Source organism: Poecilia reticulata, linkage group LG6 (genome assembly GCF_000633615.1).
Source record: "Poecilia reticulata strain Guanapo linkage group LG6, Guppy_female_1.0+MT, whole genome shotgun sequence".
NCBI lineage: Eukaryota > Metazoa > Chordata > Actinopteri > Cyprinodontiformes > Poeciliidae > Poecilia > Poecilia reticulata.
This window is the reverse complement of record NC_024336.1, coordinates 27,174,883-27,200,530: the sequence shown is the minus strand read 5'-3', so window position 1 is coordinate 27,200,530 and position 25,648 is coordinate 27,174,883. Positions and strand designations below refer to the sequence as shown.

At 38.6% G+C, this 25,648-nt stretch overlaps 2 protein-coding genes and 1 long non-coding RNA gene across 6 annotated transcripts in view; 2 read left to right on the top strand and 1 right to left on the bottom strand.

Moving 5' to 3' along the window:
- The window catches only part of cep152 (centrosomal protein 152), an 18,636-nt gene extending 3,986 nt beyond the window's left edge, over window positions 1-14,650 (top strand). For 2 of the 4 annotated variants that reach the window (XM_008411985.2, XM_017305231.1), the window contains exons 5-27: window positions 853-1,149; window positions 1,244-1,403; window positions 1,682-1,822; window positions 1,908-2,047; window positions 2,880-3,080; window positions 3,181-3,328; window positions 3,548-3,639; window positions 3,749-3,912; window positions 5,215-5,416; window positions 5,993-6,091; window positions 6,172-6,302; window positions 6,709-6,837; window positions 6,916-7,198; window positions 7,728-7,982; window positions 8,143-8,274; window positions 9,657-10,286; window positions 11,063-11,138; window positions 11,218-11,385; window positions 11,479-11,563; window positions 12,698-12,780; window positions 12,869-13,025; window positions 13,114-13,217; window positions 13,878-14,650. In XM_008411985.2, the coding sequence (XP_008410207.1) occupies window positions 853-1,149; window positions 1,244-1,403; window positions 1,682-1,822; window positions 1,908-2,047; window positions 2,880-3,080; window positions 3,181-3,328; window positions 3,548-3,639; window positions 3,749-3,912; window positions 5,215-5,416; window positions 5,993-6,091; window positions 6,172-6,302; window positions 6,709-6,837; window positions 6,916-7,198; window positions 7,728-7,982; window positions 8,143-8,274; window positions 9,657-10,286; window positions 11,063-11,138; window positions 11,218-11,385; window positions 11,479-11,563; window positions 12,698-12,780; window positions 12,869-13,025; window positions 13,114-13,217; window positions 13,878-14,602 (4,602 nt within the window). In that variant the 3' untranslated portion in view covers window positions 14,603-14,650. The remainder of the gene's footprint in view (window positions 1-852; window positions 1,150-1,243; window positions 1,404-1,681; window positions 1,823-1,907; window positions 2,048-2,879; window positions 3,081-3,180; window positions 3,329-3,547; window positions 3,640-3,748; window positions 3,913-5,214; window positions 5,417-5,992; window positions 6,092-6,171; window positions 6,303-6,708; window positions 6,838-6,915; window positions 7,199-7,727; window positions 7,983-8,142; window positions 8,275-9,656; window positions 10,287-11,062; window positions 11,139-11,217; window positions 11,386-11,478; window positions 11,564-12,697; window positions 12,781-12,868; window positions 13,026-13,113; window positions 13,218-13,877) is intronic. The other 2 variants (XM_017305233.1, XM_017305232.1) reach the window with 2 other exon arrangements.
- LOC103466436 (uncharacterized) lies at window positions 14,505-19,779 on the bottom strand. Its single transcript, XR_533950.2, has 4 exons — window positions 18,372-19,779; window positions 17,569-17,745; window positions 16,628-16,697; window positions 14,505-14,590 (listed from the first exon to the last, which is right to left on the bottom strand). It is a non-coding gene; the product is annotated as an uncharacterized LOC103466436 (long non-coding RNA).
- Window positions 19,780-21,222: 1,443 nt separating this feature from the next.
- LOC103466696 (very long-chain acyl-CoA synthetase-like) overlaps window positions 21,223-25,648 on the top strand; it is a 35,716-nt gene continuing 31,290 nt past the window's right edge. Inside the window, exons 1-2 of the mRNA XM_017305177.1 lie at window positions 21,223-21,838; window positions 25,598-25,645. Of these exons, the coding sequence (XP_017160666.1) occupies window positions 21,361-21,838; window positions 25,598-25,645 (526 nt within the window). The 5' untranslated portion in view covers window positions 21,223-21,360. The remainder of the gene's footprint in view (window positions 21,839-25,597; window positions 25,646-25,648) is intronic.

The following is a 25,648-nucleotide window of genomic DNA, read 5'->3' as shown; positions in this document are numbered from 1 at the left end:
CATCCATCCATCCATCCATCCATCCATCCATCCATCCATCCATCCATCCACCCACCCACCCACCTCACTCACTCACTCACTCACTCACTCACTCACTCACTCACTCACTCACTCACTCACTCACTCACTCACTCACTCACTCACCCACCCACCTACCCACAAATCAACCCGAGGAGAGGGTCACTTTGTGTTTGTATTAAATCTACAACCGAAACGATTTATCACGATGAATCAATTACTCAAATAATCGTCAAATTAGTATTTGATTGATTGTTAACTCTAGTGTAGACTCAAACAAAACTGTACAAAAAAATACAAACATTTTGCATTTAATATGGAGATATTTATAGATGTGTTCTACCCAAATCTCCTCAGGTCGCAGTTTTAGCTTCACCTGATTCAAATTCTGTCAATAAAAATCTGCTATTATGCACCTTTTGCTACCAAATTATTAATTGGTTAATCCAAATAAAACAGATCAGCCCTACTCTGGATTAATGTCAAGTTGAGAAAGGTCTGAGCTTTTCACATGTTAATGTTAGAAGTATTTGTTTTAGCTGCAGATTCATCCTTTGCTACAAAAGATCAAACGTTCGCTGAAGCAAATCTGTTATTGCATTTTAGGCAATAAATGTTCATTTTGTTGTATAAAAAAAAGGAACTAAATTATTTATTTGCTTTTTTTCTTGTATTTGTAATACTGTATGAAAATTACATAAGTGAACAAATTAAAAATCTGCCAGTTTTGCTATCTGATTAATCCATGACTAAAATAATTAGATCATTACTGTCCAACATTCAAAGTAAATAAAAGAAAAACAGATCAGTAACGCTGTTACTGTTTCTCTGAAGGCCTACGAAGTCGACTACGATCACGGCTTGCCCGATGGGTACGCGTACGAGGATGGACACGCTAACGGACACCTGCCTCACAGTCTGCCTCCCGGCTGGGATCAGGGTCGTCACTTTGCTCAGGAAAATCGAACAAACATGGACTCGGATGAATATGCAGATACCGGGGATTATTCTGCGGAGTGTGACCCCCGGTTGTTCCCTGAAAGCACCAGAAGCAATCTGGATTATAACGGCGACGGAGGCTACAGGAGTCCGCAGTGCCACGGCGACCACAACGCCAGAAACCATTTCCAAGTGAGTTATCCATCTTTGTCTGGAGAAATCCTGAAGTTTTCGTTTTTTGTTCCATGTGCGTTAATAAACAGTTTTTCTTTGTTTTGATCCTCAGAAGTTAACCTCTGGACCAGGTGACCATGGCAACAATCAGTTCAAGGTTAATTATAACCCTCAGCATCCAGCCCATCAGCCAAAAGTGTTAAACCCTCATAGTGCTCAGCAAAAAGATCAATTCGAACAGCTGCAGAGGGAATTTCTTGATTCAACGCAACGTAAGTTTCAGTGATCTTTGTTTTGAGGCTGCATTAAGGAACTGCTGGTTTTATTGTCTTGTTTTTTTATTTTTGAAGTTTTAATGTTGGTGAAATGCTGAGGATTGAAAAGCCTTACCAACTTATAGTCTACCGTATTTTCTGGACTATAAGGCGACCTTAAAACCCTTTAATTTTATCAAAAACGTCAGGTGCCTTATAAACAGGAGTATTTTAAAAATACGGCTTTTGTTAAAACTATGAATAATTTGGGGATCTAAATGTTTGTGGTGTTTCAGAAACTGCAGACAAGGAGCAGGTTGCGCAGCTGCAGGTGTTGAACAAAGCTCAGCAGAGGCAAATCGAAGACCTGGAGCGGAAACTGGAGGATTCGCGCCGAAATATGAGATACATCGAGCATCAGTTTGCAATCGTCAAAGGTTAGTTTCACTCTGTTTGTCTGCACACTATGAAATGTATGTGAAAATAACCACATACATGAGAGCCTGCTGTTATTTTTAACAGATGAAAAAGATGGGCTGGCGGTAAGTTTCAGGGAGTCGAGTCGATTGATTGAAGAAGCAAAGAAAGGAGAAGCTCAGATGCAAAACAAACTGAAGGCTCTGGAGCAGCAGGTCCAGATCCTGAAAGAGAAAGACCAGGAGGTAAACGTTTCACCTCACCATCCCTGCTGCTTATTGCTTAGTTTATTTGCTCATCTTTCATCAACAATCATTAAACTGTACAACAATGTATTAGTACCATTGTAGATAGAAAAAAGGAGTAAATTTTTGCCAAAAAACTCTGAAATTTCAGAAATTTTCTTTAAAAAATTCTGAGCTTCAAAATTGAAAATGTGCTTGAAAAAATAAACATTTTTAGATTAATCTCAGAAATTTTCTAAAAAAAAAAAAAAGAAAAGAAAAGAAAAAGAGGAAGTTTCCAAGCTCCAAAAGTAAAACTTATGCTCGAAAAAAACTGAGATCAATCTCAGACGTTTTCTAGAACAAAAATGTGAAAATTAATTAACTTGGAAATTTTGAGATTAACACAGAAATTTTCTAGAAAAATCAGCTGCAATAGGCAAAGAAATCTAGAAAATTTCTGAGGTTAATTAAAAAATGTCTGAAGTTAATCTCAGAACTTATTCTGAGATTAATTTTTGAGATTTTCTGAAAAAATCTCAAACAATTTGTGAGATTTCAAGAAAATGTCAGTTTTTTTTGTTGTTTTTTTTTTTTTACCAGAAATTAACTCCTTTCTTCAGCCTGCAGTGGCCCTAATATGCTGTCATAAAACTGATAATTTTGTCATTTAAAATTGCTTTATGTAGCATTTGTACACTGCAGTTAAAAACAATACCTATATGCAGAAATAATGCACCTTAAGTAATTTAAGCTGATATTCTTAAATTTTTTCTTTAAATATTCTGTCATTGAAATCATTTGGAGAATAAATCAGGTGTTGTGTTTAAAGCCGAAGCGTTTCGTGTTGCAGAACATGAAGAAGCTGAAGGTCGCTGACGCTGCAGTGGACAGCATGAAGCAGCAGATGCTGGAGCTTTGCCGCTCTGACACGCTGTCCAGAGCGCGGCAGCAGCACGACAGAGACCTCGCCGTCATGAAGGAGCAGCACGAAGCGGCGCTGCTGGCCGTGCAGCAGAAACTCGACTCCACCTCCCAGGCTTTGAACGACCAGGTCAGTAATTTAATTTAGAACAATTTATGCATCAACGCTTCGTGCAGAAACATCATAAGTGCGGTTTTTGTGTTGCTCCTGTTTGCTTTCCTGCTTCTAGGTTGACGTTAGTCAGAAGTTGCAGCAGCAAGTTCAGCAGCTGGAGCGCCAGAGAGAAGAAGAGCAGCTGGAGAGAGCCAGGATCGTCAATTCTCTGAGCCAGCGCCTCGAAGAGAGTCAGCAACAATGTGCCAAGCTGCTGCAGACGAGTCAGTAACGAGTCCAGATATGTGCTGGGAAAAGTATTTACACCCTCACAGATTTCCTTCGTTTTCTTCTGAGACATTTTGCAGAAAATGTCTTGGATCGTCAAATACCTTTAAATATCAAACAAGGATAACGTGTAAATACAAAATGAGGTTATCAAATTATGATTTTACTTAATAAGAAAAAGTCATTGTTGAGTAATTTTGCTTGTTTTTCTTCAGATTCTGTTCAGGAAATGAGTCAAATGCAGATCAAACTACAACAAGCTCAGTCAGCCAAGACACTGAGCGAAAACATAAACAAAGTTTTACAGGTTTGCTTTCCATTTTTATTTTTTTTACTACTAAATTACTGTTAAATGTTCTCCAGAGACGGGGCTGTGTAAACCTGTCAGCCTAAACCTGTTTTTGTTCACCTGAAAGGAGGACATGGCTGAACTGAAGGAGCAGATTACGCTGTATGAATCTGCCCTGAAACACGGCGTTATAGCGTTTGACCTCAGCAACGACTGGGAGAACCAGCTGTCTGAATCCTGCATGGATCTGGGACTAAAGAAACCCGAAAGGAAGAACGGAACAGTTCACAGGTAGGCTGTGATCACTGGGATTTTGCGCTGCCTCTGGGGTTAACACAGGGTTTCCTGAAACCCGTTAAAATTACTTGAATTTCAAGTAAAGTGCTTGATATTCAAACTGCAGTTTTGTAATAAACATTTGATTAAAAGCCAAATTAGGAAAACACAATTTACAGTTGAAACCTGGTATTTTCAAACATCTACTAAAGAAGAGATATTTTTTATGACTGTCTGAAGTTAAATGAAACTAAACTTAACTTGTTTTAGATTAGTTAGAATTACCAAAATTATTTGTATTTACTAAATACCAGAAAACCTAGCAAAAAATTTGTTATATATACATTTTTTGCAACTTTCTTTGTGTATTTAATTTGAGCATAAAGGTCATTTAGCTTAACACAGTTTGTTTGTTTCAATGTATTGAATATTTATTGATCTGTGTAATTGAAATATAAGTTTGGCTTAGGGGCTGGAAGATAAATCAACAATATATATCACAATGGATACGCGATCAATATCACTAGACGGAATATTCAAAATATAGAATATTCACTGAACTCAGATTCAGAACCACACAGCATTGTGGGAAATGTAGGCAGAGGACATCCTTTAGCTGCTCATTTTGGTGGAATCAACTGACTTGCTCACTCTTTGGTTACCTAGCAACTCGCTCACTCTTTGGTTACCTAGCAACTCGGTCACTCTTTGGTTACCTAGCAACAGCCAGTGGAGTAACTGCCACAGCAGCAGCAGTTTAAGGTTCCACCACCGGTCCTCAAAACTGCTTAAAAATAATAAACAGGTTGGAGTGAAAACTGTGGACAAAACAGGAAATGTCACACCACCAGTTTGGCAGTAATTCAGACATTTAAAACAAAAAGTTAATCAATAATTATCAATATCGACTGATGTGAAATGTGATAGGTTTTTCAGCCAAATTGTCCAGCCTCTGCTTATATTTTATACATAAAACAGTTATTAAAATTGGGGAACTTTTTTATGAAATTAGTGTTTTGTCACATGTGTTTAAGAAACATTTAAAAACATACATTTTTTAAATATTTTAATTTACCTTGTCCTTATTGTCGAATGTTTAATACCATCACAAGACTTTATTAATAACAGTAAAAAATGATGTCACAGTGAATTCTAACTGTATATTCTTTAGTTAAATTGTGTTGTTTTTATCTCTAATTGTGGTGCTGGAAAAGTTTGAAAACTTTACTGTTGAAAAGTGAACGAACCTGCAGACGTAACATCAGATCTCTTCCGCTGGTTCTCATAAAACTTACGACTCTCCATTTGGCTCTTCAGCACCACCATGAATCACCTGTCCGACTCCAAGCTGCCCAAGGAGGAAGCGTTGAGGCTGCTGCGTGTGGAAATGCAGCGCTGCCTGGGATGTTTAAAGGGGAAGAGGCAGAAGATCAACCAGCTGCAGGAGGAGCTGCGGCTCGCTCAGGGGAGAGTCGGGGAGCTGGAGGCCCAGCTGGAGGAGGCGAAGCTCTGCTCTGCAGTAAGGGCTCCCCCTGGTGGACGCTTTTTAAGATTAACTGGCATTTACCAGCTTGTGACCCTGTGTTGACCTCAGTCAGCGTATTTCAAAGAGATTTTACATGATAGACCAACAGAGTCGTGCATAATAGTGAAGTGGAATGGAAGCAGTAGTTTTATTCTATTATTTGTTTGTTTGTTTTTTTACAATGTTTGCATTTAGTCTCTGAATCTGTACATTTGAACAAAATTGGTCTTCTAAAAAAGGCTAGATGAGATCAAAGCACCAAACTGCAAACTTCTGAAATCCAGTTTTTGATAGAAAGAGAGAAAAGAGAAAAATGATGAATCATGCAAATGGAAATCAATGAATTAATTGTAATTATTATTTGCGACCAGACAAAAATTATTTTGTAGCAAAAAGACCTTTTGGGATTGAAACGGTTCCTGACTCCTGGTTTATCTCATGAAAAACTTAACAAAACATTTTTAAATGAACAGTTTTGCACTGCAAATGGTCCTGGAAGACATGCAACAAGACTCAAACACGCTAACTGAAGTTGTTCTTGTTCTGAAATAAATAACTTTTGCTCCTCAGGCCAGAGAGACCAGCCAGAGGAAACACCTGGACACGACTGAAGGCTCTCAGAAAGAGTTGAGATCGCAGGAAGAGGCACACCTGCTGGAACAAGTGGAGGTTGAGTTTCGTCCATTTTCTTTACCTTCTTTGGTTTATTTAAGACAAAATGTTAAGTCTGTTTTCCTGTCAACCTGTAGATGCTTGAAAAGAAGAATAAAGAGCTGAAACAGAACGAAGAAAAGCTGAAATCTGCCAACTCTGAGCTGTGCACCAAAATGAGAGAGATGATCCAAGAACTGGACCAAGAAAAGCAAGAAGCTGCTCAGAGGTAAGACCCATCACAAAATGGGTTTATTTATTCATCTGCTGAAACGATTAATCGTGATTAATCGATTATTAAAATAATCATAAACTAATTTAGTAATTGATTCATCATTTACTAAGGCAATTTGCTGAAAGAACAGAGTCAGAGCAGGAATTAAGCTAAAACTGCAAACTGAACATTTTGCATTTAAGATAAAAAACTCCTCAAATTATTGATCAATTAATCCAAAAAATGATCAAGCATGCAGTAAAGGAATGTTATGTTGTTGAATTTCAGGTAATAAAATATATTATTTAAAAACACAATTGAATCATTATTTCTATCTGATTAATTGTAAGAATAATTGATTCCTGAAGCAATCGTTAGTACAGTCCTGATATTTATAAATCATTTGCATGTTTTTTTTTAGGACTGAGCGGATAAATCAGCAGTACAGAGATGATGTGGTGAACCGGGTCAGAACAGAACTCCTGCTAGAACACAACGCGGAGGTGGAGCAGCTGACTGCACAGCACCAGCAGCAGATTCAGCAGCTGCAGTAAGTCTCTGTCCCTAAAACTGAAATCTGTTCTCCTTTACACGTCGCTTAACGCACCTGTTTTAACTTCCTCCACAGAAACCAGCTGTCAGAGGTCAGCGATAAGATGTTGGCCGTGCAGGAATGTTACATCTCTGTCTGCAAAGAGAAGTGTTTCCTGGAGGAAACTCTGAAGAAGAAACAGGAAGAAGAAAGTAGTGAAGCGCTGGAGAAGCTGAGGGGTGAACTGGAGGCTCAGCATCAGGCCGCCATGCTGAAGCTTAAAGGAGACTGGACCAAAGAGAAAGAGGCTGAAATCCAGCAGGAAGTGAGCTGCCATGTCGCTTCCACTGAAGCCAAATGGAAGAAGGAACTTCAAAAGGTCTGAAACGATTAATCGTGATTAATCGTTTATTGAAATAATTGTCAACTATTTTAGTAATCGATTAATCGCTAACTGGAGTACATAAATTCATAATTATGTGTTTTTGAAAGATTGAAGATTAAGACTTAAATAAATAAGCAATGCTTAGCCTGGTGGCCCGCCAGGCTTACAATACACTGGAGGAAACCCTGGTATTTTTAGCTGTAGATATGTCATTAGCTACAAATAACCAAGCGTAAACTAAAGGAATGTTATGTCATTGGATTTCAGGTAATACAACGTTTATTTTCTTATCTAATAAAGTAATTGAATTATTTATTTGCATCTTTTAATATATTTACAATATTTTTTTAAGTCTTCCCATGAAAAATCTGCCATTTTTGCTATCCGATTAATCGATTAATCGTCAAAAATAATTGATTGCAAAAATATTCGTTAGTTGCAGCCCTATTTGACTTATTAAATATAAGAGGCTCACCTACCTATTCTGACAGAATTCAGTATGTTTTGTCTTGTTGGGCTGCAGAGAGAGAACATGTGGCTTCAGAAGCTGGAGGAGGCTAAGAAGGAGAGAAACGCTGCTGAGGTGAGCTGCCAAACAGACGAGCTCGAAGCCAGCGGTCGGGCAATTTCTGCTGAGGAGCTGGACTCCAGGCTCGCTGCCCAGAAGCAGCAGCTGCAACTGGAAGCTGACAAAGTGCAAAGCAAAGCTGTGGCGGAAGCCAGGAAACTAATCCAGAGAGAGTTGGAAGAGAAACACCTGAACGACATGGCCAAGCAGGTGAGTGTTTTAAGCTAGTACACAGCGAATAAGCTTTACCTCACACAAGCTGGGATTCATTTGTAGGTCGTTCTCAACATTAATCTTATAAACTGTTAACCTTATCTGTTATTTAAATGGTACAGCTTAGTGGTAGACTAAGCCCAGATTTGTGTTTCAGGTTGAAGGGGCTGTAACCCGAGCCTACAGCCGCTGGATCGAGGATCTGTGTTCGTTACCAGAATACCAAACTTTACTGCAAAGAGAAAAGGAGAAATGGGAAGAGCTGCAGGAAGAAATCACAAAGGAAAAAGTAGGAGAAACCTGTTAATTTTAGGGCTGCAACTAATCAATTATTATGATGATTAATCAATTAATCTGATTTTTAAAAATGGGCAGATTTTTCATCAAATCTCTTAAGCCTGTTTTACACAATATTAAAAGTACATTAAAATATGCAAATAATCAATTTAATTCCTTTTTTTAAATAACAAGATAAACATTTTAGTGAATGCTTGATCAGTTGTAGCAAAAACAAATACTTTGCTCAGGCTTTTCTGTTTAACATCAATAACCTGATATTAATCAATATCAGGTTCATTAATTAACTGCTAATTAAGAATAGCTCATTCTTAATTTGTTTTGATTAACAAAATTAAGAATAACATTTTTTTCACTGAATTTGAATTACCATATTTTCTGCTCTATAAGGCGCAGCTTCAATGAATGGCCTATTTTAAAACTTTTCCATAAGGCGCACAGAATAGACGCTTCAGTTTGGGTTGCCGATTTGTTCCGTACTTTATTATTACACATCCACATTTGTAAAGAAGTGATCCCCGAGTACTTTATATAGTAGGCTGCCCCAGTCATTGTTTCACTCACGGTGTTGGTGTTGCCATATTGTGCCCAACTGCATTCTGGGTAACACAGACCAACCGACACGCTGCTGCTGCAGTCTCTGTCTCTCTACCCCCGCCCATCCGCCCCCCTGGATTTAAATGTATTATAAAACTTTATTAACAAACCAGCGTTCTGACAACTATCCCAGCATGCACAGCGCGCTTCTTCTTCTACGGGGAAAAGGAAGTCAGCGGCTGCTTACCGTAGCTGCGAGACCTGTTGTGGCTCAATATTGGTCCATATAAAAGGCACACCGGATTATAAGGCGCACTGTCGGCTTTTGAGGAAATTGAAGGTTTTTAGGTGCCTTATAGTGCGGAAAATATGGTAGGTGAAGCTAAATCTTTGCTATCTTGGGAGTTCTTGGGTAGAACATATTTATAAAGTCTTTTTTCTATCTTTATTGCAAAATGTCCAGTTTTACTTAATTACCGCTCAGACTGAGTTTTTCTTCCAGCAAATGGGCTTTTTTTTATTTTATTTTTTTTGAGTCTGTACATTCCAGTTAGTTAACGATTAATCGATTACTAAATTGGTTGACAATTATTTCATTAATCGATTAATCCAATTAATTGTTTCAGCCTTGGTAAATATAAGTGAGTTATGCAAAGAAAACCACCTTGTTATATATATCAGGAAATGTCCTTTTTTTTTTTGTATACTCCAGTTAACGATTAATCGATTGCTAAGTTAATCACAATCAAATTAATCGCTTCAGCCCTAGTTATTTTTATAAGTACTAACACTGCCGTTTATCCTCCTCTTTCCATATTTTTAATATTTAATTTTCAGGTATCCCAGGCCTTGCAGGAAGCAGAGGAAGAGTGGCGGAAAAACCAAGTGGAGCAGCAAAACGCGGTGGACCTTCAGGAGAAGCTGGCAGCTCTCAAGAGCCAGCTGGAGCAAACCAGCAGAGAGCAAGCCGCCCTGCTGAAAGCGGAGCTGGCTGCAGCCCGAGCCGCATGGTTCAGAGACAAACAGCAGGAGATCTCCATCATCCAGGCCCGAAACGAGCAAACCTACCAAACCAAGCTGCAGGACCAGCGCAAAAACCTGGAGCAGACTGTGCAGGAAGCCAGAGAAGACGCTGACCTCCAGAGGAAGGAGCTGCTGCTGCAGCTGGAGGCCAAGCTTCAGCAGACTCTGAGGACACGAGAAGAGGAGTGGAGGAGCCAGTGTGAAGAGAAGGAGCTGGCTGAAAGACGGCAGGAGAAGGAGAGGTTTGTGTCAGAGCTTCACACGGCACTGGCCCAGGCCTCTGCACGGCTTCTCAGGCCTGCTGAAACAGAGCATCAGCAGGCTGAGGACGGCAGGAGAAGCGGTGGATTCCCGTCAGAAAGTACCATCACAAACATCATTGAAACATCGTGCAGAGACATGATGAACAGAGCGCTAACAGAGGCCAAGAAGGAGTGGAAGAAAGTAGGTTTTTGTTCATTTGTTACAATTTTTCTGACGTTTGTTCAGTTCCTTTATTGTACACAAAAGCGCTAGGGATGAAACGATTAATCGTGATTAATCGATGATGACAATAATCGTCAACTAATTTAGTAAGTGATTAATTTTTAACAGAGACTAAAAAAAATCCTGAAAAAACAACCCAGTCAGAGCAGAAATTCACTCAAAACTGTACAAAACTATAAACATTCTGCATTAAGGATGAAAAACCTTCCTTGTTGGTAATATGTCCTAGTCAAACCTCCTCAGGTGGCATAGTTTTACCTTCACCTGGTTACATTTTTTTAAAGAAAAGAAAAACCTCTTATTAAGCACATTTTACAAAAAGTAAAACAAAAATCTGAATAGTATTTGTTTTTATCTCCACAAGCAACCTTTGCTACAAATGATCAAGTGCACATGAAAAGGAAAAAAAGCTGTTTTTCCATTTTAGGAAACAAAATGTTAATTTTTTTAGTTGAAAAATGAATTTTATTTATAGGCAGTTTTTATTCTGAACTCTTACATTTCCAGACCAGGCAAACATAGAAGAAGTTAAAATTTTTTGATAAAGACCAATAAAAGACGCTTCTATTTACACCAAAATATTTAACTTCCTCAGAAAGTCTCTGAGTCTCTGCTGCCCTTTTTTCGGACCTTATGAAAAGCCAGCTTATCTTCGATTATTGCTCCCAACTATCTGTAGTTGCAACAAACTGAATTTATTTGCTGTTAATAATTTCTGTTTTGTACTTTTACAGATGAGTGAAGAAAAGCTGAGCTGCATCCTAAAAGAGACGCAAGAGAAACACACAAGACAAATCAACGAAATTCAAGGTGTGCGTTGCACTGGGACGTAAAATATTGCATTATTCTACACTTTTTAATTTCCAACATGACTGCCTGCTGTCTCCAGGCTCTCTTGCTCGGAGGAAGGAGCAGCCTGGCTGCAGGAAGGGATGCACTGAGAGTTTGGGGAAGCTGCAGAAGAAGAATCAGGAGCTCCAGAGACATCTAGAGAAAGCCTGTCGTCAACTTCAGCATCACATCCGTGAGCACAAAACGGCCGTGCAGCAGCTTCGAGGTGCATTTAAGTGATTTAAACTTTTGTCGTAAAACCCTGACCCCACACTGACTCTGCACCTCTGTTGTGTATTTATTTTTCCCTAAAATGTAGATGAGCATGAAAGCAGCATTCAGAAGCTGAAAGAGGAACATCTGCAGCAGCTGGAGGAATTGAAGAGAGCTAATGAATCTTCAGGGTTTGTTGTTCACATCCATGCTGAATATTCATTATAAATTACTTTATCTAGTAAAAATGTATGTTTTCCCTGTAAATACCGAAGAATATATTAGTTTGAGTTCATTTTATCAAAAGACTGGAAAGCTCTTACTAGAAACCTAAGCAGTATTTGTCGAGCCTTCTTCAAGTGTTCAAATCAACTATTAAGTGTGAATATATTTATTTGAAGTATTTTTGAATTTTGAACAAACAGAATCACAAAGACCAGGAGTGGGATTGAAGTGTGCAGACATTTAAAGCTGAAGTTTGAAGCCGTAAAAACAGAGAAACATGGCCGCCTCCTAAAATAACGTTAATCAGAGTCCAGCCAAAAGGAGCAACGTAGATCCACACAACTCAGACTTCCTTTCTGGAAGAGACGCAATAACAAACGAATAGATGTGGACAAAGATCTCTGGTCAGAACTAACGATGCGTATCGTATCATTTATCGTAAAAAATTTCTTAAGATTTTTGATTTATCATCGTGATAAATTTCAGTGAGTGTTTAAAAAAATGACTAAAATGTTGATTTAACTATTTTCTCCTCTTTTTTGCATGAATAAACATCAGTAAATGTTAAAATATAATTAAAGTCTCTATGTGCAGTTTAATAATAAAAATCACATTTATTTAAGTATTTTTTGTCCTGAAGAAGCTTTTTTCTAAAATAGATGTTTTTTAAGAACATTTCTGCTTGTGGTGCTATGCAGTTACCTTAAAAAAAGCAATAAATCATTTTTCATCGTCAGTTTTATTGTTATAACAATAATATAAAATATTATGACATTTACGCCTACATTGGACACCTTCAAACCTTCTTGAGACATGGCAGCATCATGCTGTGGGGATGATTTCCTGTAGCGAGGACAGAGAATCTGCAGGATAATCCTGGTAGAAACATTTTTATTGTTACATCCTATGTGTGTTAGTTTGTCTAAAAAAAAATCACAAAATACAGCAAGAAATATAAAAAAAACTAATAATAAAATTCAAATAGTAAAAGTAATTTCACACAACTTTAAACATCTGAAAGTCTCCAGGCTTTTTAATTGGGTGAGATCAGTATAACTGTGGGAAACATTTTCTTTTTTAAGTTTATTTTTTCTTCTCAGAAGTTCGGATCACCAACAAAACCTTCAGCAAGGCCTGGAAGAGATGAAGCAGCAATACCTCGTCACCGTGGAAAAGATCAGAGGTCAGCGTTGAGTTTGACACACAGAAACTTCCCCTGAGTTTGCAGCAGCAGCAACAAAGAAACAAATCCGACTGTGTGTTCCTGCCAGGGGACATGCTGCTCTACCTGCAGGAGAGTCGAGAGCGCGCGGCGGAGATGATCCGCAGCGAGGTGCAGAGAGAGAGGCAGGACACGGCCAGGAAGATGCGGCGCTATTATCTGACCTGTCTGCAGGAGTTACTGGAGGACGGGGGGAAAGCCACGGGGCAAGAGGCTTTAATTGTCCCGAACTTGTTCGCTTGCTGCAGTATTGCTCCTCCGGCTAATTGTATTGATCTTTCCTGTCTTCTGCAGTGCTGAGAAGAAAATAATGAGTGCTGCAAGCAAGCTGGCAGCCATGGCTAAAGTGCTGGAGACCCCGGTAAAAAGTAACTCTGGAAAGAATTACTCTCCACCAAGTAAGTCCTAGATGAGGAAAACTGCTTAAAAGGGGCTTCTCAAACAAAATTCACATTTCACCAGTTTTTAGATTTCTACTTGGGTCTCAACTGCTTCTGAAAACTTCCAAAGAGTAAAAAAAAAAACCTATTTAGTGAGTTTTTGGCAATAAATTTGTTTTTTGGCCGTTTCAAAAACCTCCTGATTGTTGAGTCAAATTCCATGGGGACTGCGCCGTTGCCTAGCAACTCGAGCGGTGCTCCACCTGTCATTTAGCCACCCCAGCGCAGCGGAGCTCCAGCACATTTTGTCAGCTGGTTTTACCGCTGTATAATGGCTGCAGGAAGAGACATGTGTTTTGTTGTTTTACTGCTGTACTGGCTGCTGGAAAAAACTGTTGTTTACTGGCCATTCAGAAACCTCTTGCTGCATTCTTATTGGTTGTGCGGGAGGCTCTGCTTCTGCTTTTCAAAGATGTACAGTTGTATAACTGTGCATCTTTTTGGAGCCATTTTCACGGGCGAATGTAAACGTTGAATTGGGGGGCGTGGCCAGAAGCAACTTATTTGGATTTAAAGTGACGGAGGCCCTAAAATATTTAATTCTCACAGGAGCTCAGAACTAAAATCTCATTATCTGGGAATGATTTTGTATCATCTCAGTCTGTTTTGCATCGGCAGGTTGTTCGACGGGGGAATCTTCCAGCACCATTGTTGGCGTTCCAACTAGAAGTTCAGGTTTCCGTAGCAACCTGACGACGCTAAACGAACTTCCTGATGTGAGACCAGAGCAGCAACCCCAAAGGGAAAAGGTTTCTGCTGATTCAGGTCCCAAATCAACCTCAGCATTTAGGACCAAACCTTTAACCCAGCAGGACTCCGAGGACGGCTCCGTGACGAAGCCACAAACCTTCGATACGAACTCTTTCCCTCACAAACCTTCCCAATCCCACGTGGGTTTCGCCGGTTTGTCTGCGAGGGGGAAAAACAGCGAGTGGTTTCTGCAAAGAAGGGACTCCAGCAAGGCAGAGTTGGCGCGGCAGAGCCGGCCGTTCCTCGTCCAGGAGGCTCCGGTCAGAGAGGAGAAGCAGACCGACTGGAGCCTGACCAGCACCGACTCGGACAGCGGCCCAAACGCAGCCAGACCGCGGCGCAAAGCCGACCCGCTCAGGCCTTTTTCAGCTAATTCAGCTTCAGATGCTGACATCAGAGCACTAGGGGTCGCCACTCCGGACGATTCGGACCTGACGGTGTACAAGGAAATCCCCAAGAAAGCAAAGAAGAGTCTGGCCAGAGAGCCGATCCCCGGCTCAGACGGCAACGTTTTCTCCAGGCCGCCGTTCTCTGAGCTGAGGCAGCGGCAGCAGGACAGCGGCTTCGACAGCCCCTTCTACCTGCAGAAATAACAGAGGAGGGAGAAGGTAAAACATGTAGCCCAATAAAATGTGCCTTTATTTCAGCGTTATGTTTACATTTAAAACAGTGGGAACATTCTTCATTACACTGCAAAAACACAAAATCCTGTCATCAGCATCTAGTTTCTATGAAGTATTAGGGCTTCTGGAGATGGAAAAAAAACTAAAAACTTTTGAGGTCAATCTCAGAAATTTTCTAGAAAGAACAAGAACATTTCTGAGCTCCAAAAGTTGAAAATAAAGTTGTTTTTTCTAGCAAATTTTCAACTTTTCAGACTTGGAAATTTCCAAGATTTTTCTCAAAAATTTCTGAGATCAATCTAAAAAAATTGGGGGTTTTTTCTAGACTTTTAAAACTCACATTTCTGAGATTTAGTTTAGAACATTTCTGAGATCAATCTAAAAAAAATTGAGTTGTTTTCTAGCAAAGTTGAAACTCTGAAATTTCAACTTTTCTGGAAATACTGAGATTAATTTCAAAATTTCTGAGATTTTTCTGGAAAACTTTTGACTTTTGAAACTCAGGAATTTCCAAGATTTTTCTAGAAACTTTCTGAGATTAGAGGATTTTTGGTGGACATGCACTCTTCCTGTTTTTTCTGTTTGCAGTCACCCTAATACGCCGTATTCTAGTCCAAATATCTTAGGACAGTTGAAATACGAAGAACCAGAAATGACCGAGGTTCAGACTAATCATAAAACATTCTCTCTTTCTTTGCGGTTTTACATCAAAATGAACAAACCAGATGTTCTGGTGAAGGTTTTTATATAACTTGAACCTCAATAGCAATAAATAAGTTTGGAGAATTTGATATGAAGCTGTTAAAACTAAAAGCTCTTCTGGTTCTGTTTTCTGGTGGATTGCATAAAGTCAGCAGAATAATAAAGAAGGTCCATATATTAGTGAGGTTTATCTTTACATTGGAGTCAAACCCTGAAAAATAATGATTCACACAAATCTGTACAACATTCATGTTCATAATGAGTTTATGCAAAGCTTTGACCAGCGCTGTGCATAAAAATAAAATAATCCTCCTTATTTTACCCATTTCATAGATAAAATAGGCAGAAAGAGCCTCCACTGCACATTTATGACTCAGTTTACTTTATCACACGTGAGGATCTGCACTGAGCCAAAGTAAGGGAAGTTTTGTGCTGCATGAAGCAGATAAAACTTGCTAATTATTGACCGGTGGAGCTGCTGGAGGCCAGAGTCAGCCTCCATGTTTCATTCTGTTTCGCATCACTGTGCAAAGCTAATCTCATTTGCCACTGATTTTAGCTTTGCATTCGCTAAGCTGCTGCAATTTCTGCATTGATCCTCCGTTTTTGGTCACAATAAGAAGCATCTGCAGCAGAACTACGGTTCCACAGTGCAGTTTGTAGCAGTGAATGTTAATTTAAAAGTGCCTCTGCAGACAAAATGTCACCTTAGCTTTAGCATGTGCCTTTTTTTGTTTAACTTTAATGAAACAATCGCACTGTTACTCGCCAAAAAACAGATTAAAACAGAAAAACTCAGGAAACTTATTACACTCCTCCTTTTTAATGCTACAGTTGGGTCATTTCAAATAAAATCTTGTTTTTTAAAGGGATAAAAGTTAAATTTTTATTTTTAAAAGCAAAACAGTGAATATTTTTGAATATATTTTTTAACTCCATCCACAGAGAAATGTCTGAAAGGCACAAAATGGCAGCTAGCTCTCACTAAAGGGCGTAAACAGTATAAAATCCCAGATATTCAAGCTCTGCTGCTTTGAAACGTGTTTTTATGTTCATGTTTGTAAAATGTTTTATATTTACAAGATGAGTAAATGCATTATAATTGTTTCTGTATTTATATTTGTCATTTTAATAAATCTTGACTTATTTCAGACTGGAAAGATTTCTTTCTATAAGACCTAAATTTGCTTTACTTGGTTTTGCGTGAAAAGAATAACTTGGAGACTCGCTGACAAATAGGTCAGCGTGAAACGTTTCTGCTCCCATAACAAACAGGAAGATTAAATGAATTACCAACAACGAGCCGAGCCGCACCGGGATCCTCGGTTACTGATCTGGGTTTTCTTTCTTCCTTCTGTAGCTCCTGATAAAACGGTTTTAAATAAATATTCATATAGTTCAGAATCCAGAATATAAGGATTCCTACAGAATAGGATTAGGGCAACAGAAAAAAACCCATCTGCTTTTAATCTCTGAATTCTGAGGGGGGGAAAGTCAGGATTTTGAAACTAAGAAAATTCAAAATTCTGAGATCAAAATCTGAATTTTCTTCTTTTTTTCCCAAAAAATTCTGAATTTACGAATTCTGAGACAAAATTCCAAGATTAATGTCAAAATTCTGAGATTAATGTCAAAATTTGGAGAAATGTCAGAATTCTGAGACAAAATATTGAAATTGGACATTAACGTAAAAAATCTGGGATTAAAACCAGAATTCTGAGAAGAAAAACAATTTAAAGATTAATGTAAAAATGAGGGGATTTAATACAGAATAGTGAGCCTAATGAAAAATCTGGGATTAAAGTCAAATTTATGATTTAAAAAAAGTCAGAATTCAAAGATCTATAAATTGTGGGATTAAAGTAAGAATTTTGAGATTAATGTAAAATTCTTTAGATTGTATGATTAATGTAAAAATTGTGGGATTATAGTCTGGATTCTGATTTTAAAGAAGAAATGTGAAAATTCCTCTATCGAACTCAAAACTGAGAAAATAGATTAATGAAATCGATATCAAAATGCTGGGATTATAGTCAAGATTCTGATAAAATTGATAAAATCTATGTAAAAATTCAGCTATAACAGTCAAAAGTATGAGGGGGGGAAAAGTCGTGTAAATGGGGGAAGAGAATTGCAGATGTGCTGCTGGTTATTTCAATTTCCAGTTATTTTTTTGTAGTTCTCATAAATGCTGTAAATCTTTCTAACATTGGGGAACAAACTGTCCCTCTCACCTGCTGGACATGAACCCGACAGAATCGTCAGGGTCTGATCCTTTGACCTTTGCCCTCATTGGAGCTTGCCTCAGTTTTCCAGTGGTGTTGACTCAACGCGGGTCAGCTGAAGTCGGCGTTCCGGTCATAAACTTTGGCACATATTTCTGTCTGAACCAGATCACGAGCTGTCGACTGCTGGAAAAGGGAGATGAGAAACGGGTTTGTTCTGGAGTTTAGACCCACTGAACCCACTTATCTTCATCCTTATCTAAACGGTGAAAAAGATATGCTGTGGTTAAGTACACACAGTGCTGTGAAAATGCATCGCCCCCGTTATCAATCAATCAAATTTTATTTGTATTGCACATTTCAGCAGCAAGGCATTTCAAGGTGCTTTACATAATTAAAAACAAAATAAAAACAGCATGTGACATTGAATAAACGGTAAGAAAGAGACAGTTTTTGAAAAAAAAAATAAAACTCTTCCGTTTTTTTTTGTTGTGGCAGATTGATCACGTTTTAGGATCAATTTTGGCCCGATGGCTTCGAGATCAACAAAAAAAGTTTGTTGACACTCTTGACCAGCAAAAAAGATAAACCAACAAAATCACTGCTGTCAGGATCGGCCTGTTCGAGACGGAGAATGTGGTTTGTTTATTGTTGTCATAGCAACTCTCACGACTGTTACCTACCAAGATGGCTGTCAGCTACAAAGTTCCTGGATGTGTGATGTTACATGAGAACTATGCATTACTAAACCTGAGCTTAAATCAACTATAACATTTCCAAAAAAAAACTTAAGACATATAATTTAAACTTACTATATCGTGATAGTGTGATGAGAGGTAAAAGGTCGAGCTCCTCCTCATCCTCCTATTGCTACGCACCGTTCTGTGTCAAAATCAACCAGTGAGAGCCAGGAGGAAGGCCTTAGCGCTGTCAATCAAGCTCCTGTACATGCAGTGAAACTATTTAATGTTTATCTGCTGTCTTTGGTGGTCATGCTAACTAGCATTAGCATTCATGGCTGCCTGCATTGCGTTGAACTGTAGCTCAGCAGAGAAAAAGGAGGAGGATGACTGACAGCGCTAAGACCCGCCTCCTGGTTCTGATTGGTTGTTTCTGACTGAGCTGTATTTGTTCATAGATTATCTGTCTCATGCCAAACTGTCACCACATACTAACAGTTTCAACTAATATGTTAAAAAAATCATTTATATTTGTAAGTAATAGTTACATAAATAAGTTTTCACCTCTTCCTTTTTGTTTTCGTATTCACATCTCATGTCCCACTGGTTACTTGTTTTCTTTGATTTTAAAAACCTGTTTTAAATAAAGAAAAACATATTCCTGCTTTAACGGTAGCATCAGGACAATATGTCGCAAAACACACCGGAAAGTCCGCCTCCGACTGGTCAAGTCAAAGTTTTGACTTAAATCTGATTTACAGGCCACTACTGCTCAGAAATCCTCCAATTAAAACAATTAATTGGAGGATTAATTATCGACGTAAAAAATACAGTTAAACAAACTGTAGACGTGATGTTATCTCTTTAACTTTCACTTCAGTGAACCCTGCTGTATCAGCCCCGTCGCGCATGGACTCTAACTGTATGTAACATCTGCTGATTGATTTCCTTTACCAGCTGATCTGTTGGAGCACACCGGACTTTTTCAGACTCTTAAAGAGACAGAACATTTAAAAGAATGGAAAACTGAGCAGGTTTTCTTTATTTGAGTCCATTTTCTGGTGATTCGGCTGATTTTATGTGCAGTAATATTGTGGAAAAAAAGTTTTAATTTAAAATGTTTTGTAGTGAAGATGAAGCAGAAAAAGTTTTAGGTTCCGCATGAACCAGATTCTCAACACCAAACGTGTTTGATCTTTCGTTACTAATGGAGGGAAAAATTTGTAATTTTGGATTTATATTTGAAAGAACAACATCCACACACTTCATAGTTTTATTGATTTTTATTTCATGTTTCCCATTAGATATTAAAAGTGAAGAGAAATCTTTCAGTCGTTGCAGCTTTTCAGATTTGAAAACGTTAAATGTACAAATGGAGTTTCTGCCGCATTGCATTCTGGACATTGTAGTCCAAGTCAGTGTAAGAAAAGAGAAGTTTTCTTTTACCCGCCTTAACAAGCAGATTTTCCACACCTAAGTTATTTTTGCTTCTTAGGGAAGTTTGGCTTACATACTTTTTTATTTTTATCTTTATTATGACACTCATACACTTTAAATAATTACTTTGTTTTAGGCTTTACACATTAAAACAAAAGTCTAATTTATATTTTCTTAGAGATTTGGACTGATTTGTGTCAATTTTTCACGGTTCCTAAAATTTGAAAAGGAAAAGTTTTTTTAAATGCTTGAACTTATTTAGTAATTGTCATTTATTTTTTATGATTTTTCTTTCATTTAGTCTTTATATCAGCATTTGCACGGAAAATTATGTTTCTCCATCTAATGACGCCACCAGTGAAGTAGAATTATTACAAAATACTATTTTGCTCTTATTTGAGTCTTTTTACGTTTATTTGGGTAAAATATTTTGAAGTTCCACTTTTACTTAAACTTTTCAGTTTTTTAAACGTTTGTTTTTTCTTCCATTTCATATACCTGCTCTGTTTTGTTGCTCTGTCATATAAAGTCGTAGTAAATGAAAATAAAAAACATCGTGACGTGCATACAGAATCAGCCATTCAGAAAATGTTTGCTTGTTTTTTGTTTTTTCTTCCGGCGTTGCTGATGCATTTTGAGAAAACAGGATTAATTTCTTAAAATCTGAACAGGCTGTGATTGTGTTTTCAGCAGGCCTGGTTCTGGTTCTGAGAACAGAAGAAGCTTTCGGATCATTTGGACCCTCCCTGTAAATCAGCTGCTGTGCGGACCGAGCTCACGCCCACCACGCTGCGCATTTCTAATGAGGGTTGCCATGTGCGCAGTCAAGAGGTTTTTGCGTCTTTTTGGTAGATTATTGGGGAGTTTTTACCCCTGAATGTCGTTTTAGTGGCGCAACTTTGAGTTTCCCAGCCTCACACGTGCATTTGTTGCAGCGATCGGTGCACTCTAAAAAGTAGCACTGCATGTTTAATTGAATTAATTTAAAATTTTTAGGCGCAGCAGCTTCACCGTCTGAAAAAAACATGGAAGAACCACTACCTAACTTTACAATTGGTTAAAATATTAACTATATATATTCACTAAATAACTTATTTATTTTTCTTACATACACATAATATATGTGTATAGGAGTGAAAAATTAAAATAAAATAAATAAGGGGAGGCTTTGTTTTCTTTCAAGATATTTAGTTCACCTGAAAGCAAGCAGGGTCAACAATTCAGAAATTTCCAAGATCTTGAACATTTCTGAGATTAAACTTTTTTTTTTTAGCAAATTTGAAACTCAGGAATTTCCCGGATTTTTCTAGAAAATTTCTGAGATGCGAGAATTTTTGACAGAGATTTACTCTGTTTTTCTCTGTTTGTGTCTACAGTGGCCCCCATATTCTAGTATAATAAGAAGAACCAGAAATGACCCGGATTCAGACTAATCTTAAAGAAGTTCTCCTACTTGAGGATAATTTCTGCCCGCCTCTGGTAGTTCAGTTTTCCAACAGGTTGAGAGGAAATCCAGCCGATCTGGCAACTGGATCCTCCCCCGGCCTGAAGGAGGGATCAGTGGGTCAGAACCCAGCGGAGCGCCGCCCTCAATCAAACGCATGAACTTTGTCGCATTTCAGTTTTCCACACAGTTTGAACTTTTCCCAGCCGCTCTGCCAGCCCGTCCTGCRGCTCCTCCATCATGTCCGTGTGGCTCACCGCTGCGGCCGGCCTGGCCATCCTGGCCTTCGCATACATCCGGACTTTCTGCCCGTACTTCAGCGATGACTGCACCTACGTGCTGCGGAGCCTCAAGCTGGGCATCAGGCTCACCAAGTACAGGAAGTCCAAACCTTTCTACAGCATCCTGGACTGCTTCTTGGACGCSGTGAAGAGGCAACCCAACAAGATCTTCATCCACTTCGAGGGGCGCGCATTCAGCTACGGAGAGATGGACCTGCAGAGCAACAAGGTGGCCCGGGCTCTRCAGGCTGAAGCCCGGCTGAAGGAGGGCGACACCGTGGCCCTGTTTCTGCCTAACGAGCCCAGCTTCGTGTGGACCTGGCTCGGTTTGGCCAAGCTGGGCTGCCCGGCGGCTCTGCTRAACTTCAACATCAGGTCCAAGTCTCTGCTGCACTGCTTCTCCTGCTGCGGGGCCAAAGTGCTCATTGCCGCTCCAGGTTAGAGGATAAAACCTGCGCAAACATTTCATGAAACRGCAGGAAAAACAGCGGCTCCCATGAATTACTATCTCATTTACTCAACGACCAAAGTCCTAAAATTAGACACTGGGAGTTCAAGTTTTCAAGTTGCGCAACAAGTGACTCTAGTTGTTTCATTTTAACGCATTTATTTGAGGCGTATTATCTTAGCCCGGAACACATTGTGCCTTTTGAAAACAAACAAGCCTTTATTTAGCATCTTGGTTAAATATGAGCGTGATTTGGGTTTCAAACATTAAAGCTGCAAGCCAAACTTATATAAAATTATTCCCTCACTTTGGATATTATCATATATCACATTTAAACAGTATTAGTGTCAGTTTTTATGTTTTATGTTATAATTTAGTTTAAATAAGATGATCTGTCCCCCAAAGAGTTTCCACCTGCACGTGTCATTGCTGACATCACAAAAGGCATATTAGAATCAAAAACTAAAGTCATCTGATAGTTTGGGTTTTCTGGATGGAGCATGTTTAAGTTTAGAAGAAACCATATAAGTTGCTGTTGGAAATATTCTTCAGCATGTGTAATTGGATAATTTAATTTTCTGCTAGTCAAAACTTCTCCTTTTGGAAAAGCTGCTGCATTTTTATTTTCATTTTATACGGGCTCAGTTCAATTAAGTTTTATTTAGATTGCACCAATTCACAACAAATGTCCCCAGGAGGGAAAAATATATATTTTTAAAATCTTGATCTGCTGGTTTGACGTAAAAGAAAATGTTAGTGTCTCTAAATGAAACTCCCACAGGCAGATGGTGAAGTGGATCTGGGCCGACTGGAATTACAAGATTTCATTTCCAGAAATATTTCACAGTGAAGTTTGAGACAATCTGTATAAAGAAACGGGTTGTTTAATGCTTTCAGTTGAGATGAGATGAGATTTAAAGTCCCAAAGATATTAACTTCATATCTGCTGGCCTCACCTGGTACTCTATGAAAATTACCTCCAGTTTAATTCTAGAAAAAAATCCCATCAGTAGCCAGAAAGAGAAACTGTTCAAGTAAAGTCATGCAACGTTAACGTACAGATGTTAGCAGTTAGCATGTGCTTAATCATTGTTAGCTCTTATAAATGTTAACCACATGTTGGTTTATAATTGTTAGCTGTTAGCAAGCTGTTAAAAAATGCTAGCTGTTCTAAATGTTAACCACATGTTTGTTTGTTAGCAAGCTGTCAACACATGTTAGCTTACAGATGTTAGCTTCTGCTATGAACCAATTCAATTAAAAAAATACTTTATTTATGCAAAAAGGAAATTAAATCTTGTTACTCATCAAAGTATCTTCAAAGAGTCATTGCAGATTGTGATGCTGCGGGGAGGAAGGATCTCCAGTAGCAGTCAGACTTGCAACAAATCTGACTGAAGATGGTTGAATAATAATCTGATCACTGTCATGACAAGCTAACGGCAAATGTGACTTTCCACAGCTAAATGTCCTGATGAAAGCATCAGTTGTTAGCAAGCACTGCTAATCCACCTCATGAAAATATCTATTTATGGTCAGGAAGCCGAACAGATCACATGTCGGAAGAGATCAATCCGTGAAGCCTCCTTTTCAACTCCACTGGGATGTGGGATCATAGTTCAGGTTTTATTTGAGGTTTTGAAAGTAAAAAGTAGGAGCAAAAATCCAAACCAAAAAACTACAAAAACCCCTGACAAAATTATGAAAAATGTCTTCAAATAAAACAAAAACAAATCATAACATAGAACTACCGTATTTTCCGCACTATAAGGCACACCGGATAATAAGGCGCACCTTCAATAAATGGCCTATTTTAAAACTTTTCATATATATAAAAAAAAAAGTTCTTCATATCTATGCGCATTATAAGGCCTATAGAATAGACGCTACGGTTGCCACCCGTCACGTATTGCACCTATACGGGACAAGGGTCCCCGAGTACTATATTTACTAGGCTGCCCCAGTCGTTGTTTCACTCACGGTTTTGGTGTTTCAAAATTGTGCCCAACTGCTTTCTGGGTAACACAGACCAACCAACACGCAGCAGTCTCCGTCTTTCTTCCCCCGGCCCCCGGCTTTAAATGCATAGGGGCTGGTCCCTTGGTAGCCCTAGTCGAAGCACCCCGGATGAATATCTAAAGCCACTTTGTTGACATAAAGAATAACTCCGGTCGGCGAGGAGAGTCTTGCGCGTCTGGGCCGGGCGTGGCCAGACGATGGTGACCCGTCTCTGTTGGCGCACAGCATGTTGGTGGAGAACGTGGTTCTAAATGAGCTGCAGACGACCTGATTCTAGACGGTCGGTATTCATGTCTATGGATAGGTGAGTCAAACTTTATCAACAAACCAGATTTCTGACAATTATCCCAGCATGCACCGCGCGCTTCTTCTACGGGGAAAATGAAGTCGGCGGCTGCTTACCGTAGTTGCTAGACCTGTTGTGGCTCAATATTGGTCCATTATAAAGGCAAACCGTATAAGGCGCACTGTCGGCTTTTGAGGAAATTGAAGGTTCTTAGGTGCGCCTTATAGTGCGGAAAATACCGTACTCCAACATGCTGCCGCAATTCTCTAATATGGCGTTTATTCATTTTATCTTTATAAAATATAAACAGATTTGTACCACTAAAGGTTTTATGGTTAAAAAATGTAGTTTTTCAATCAACAACTGCATTAAAATGTACATTTAGAGGATGTGATTAATTGCGTCTGCATTGGAGATAAGAAAGTTTCTCAAAATATTAAAAAGAGAACGTTTGTTACGCAGCGTGAAATACTTATACTGAAACATGTAGAGACCTGTATGGATTATTAACCACATCATTTCTGTTACAAAGATGAAACGCTGACTCGCAAGCCAAAACAAATCTTAATAGCTTTGTTTACCCACCGTTGGATTCTGAGTATTTTTATCTGTTCTCCTGTGAGCTGTCATGGCCGACTTCGGTTTCATGTACTTTATCAGAAATTAACCCATTTCAGCTGAACTTCCAGAAACTAAGAGTTGGGGATAACTACTTACATCTACTCAGTTACTTGAGTAACCTTTTGGAAAGATTCCAAAGGTCAAACATTTGCTTGCAAAAAAAAAAGATAAATTTTTTTTTTTAGTTTAATCTCAGAAATACACCGTGAAACTCATGGTCATTTCTGTGCTAAAAAAGTTTTTTTTAAAAAAGTCTGAGAAAACTCATAAATTTAGACATTAATCCCATTTATGAGTGTGAAAAAACATGGAAATTTCTGCGTTTCAAAAGTTGAACATTTGCGTGAGAAAATTTTCAACTTTTAATCTCAATTATGAAGATTAATCCCAAAAATCTACCCAATGTAAGTAAATCCACTGAATGAAGAACAAGTTTGTTTAAACCAAAAAAATTCACCTGACACAAACACACAAGTGCAGTTTTATTTATACGCTTTATATTGAAAGAAACTGATTTGGAAAAATGTTTATTTTACCTGATTTTGAAATTAATGTCATTCATATGAATGTTTTCATTTTGGCCTTTCAAAAATCCCCAAATTTCCACATAATTTTATTGTTCTGTTTTCAAACAATATTTTCATCTGTAGCCTTTTTTTTTTTTTACCAAATTATTCTTTTTACTCTTGAGTATTTTCTTCTTTTTACTTTGGTTAAAAATTTGTTAACGTAGTGCTCCCGTCCCTCAGTGGGTTCTGGTAACCCGACCCAGCTCGGCCCTCTGGCTTGGTGGGTCAGCCTGAATCCGGTCTGTGTCTGCAGAGCTGCTGGATGCGGTGGAGGAAATTCTGCCGGCGCTCATGGATCAGGGCA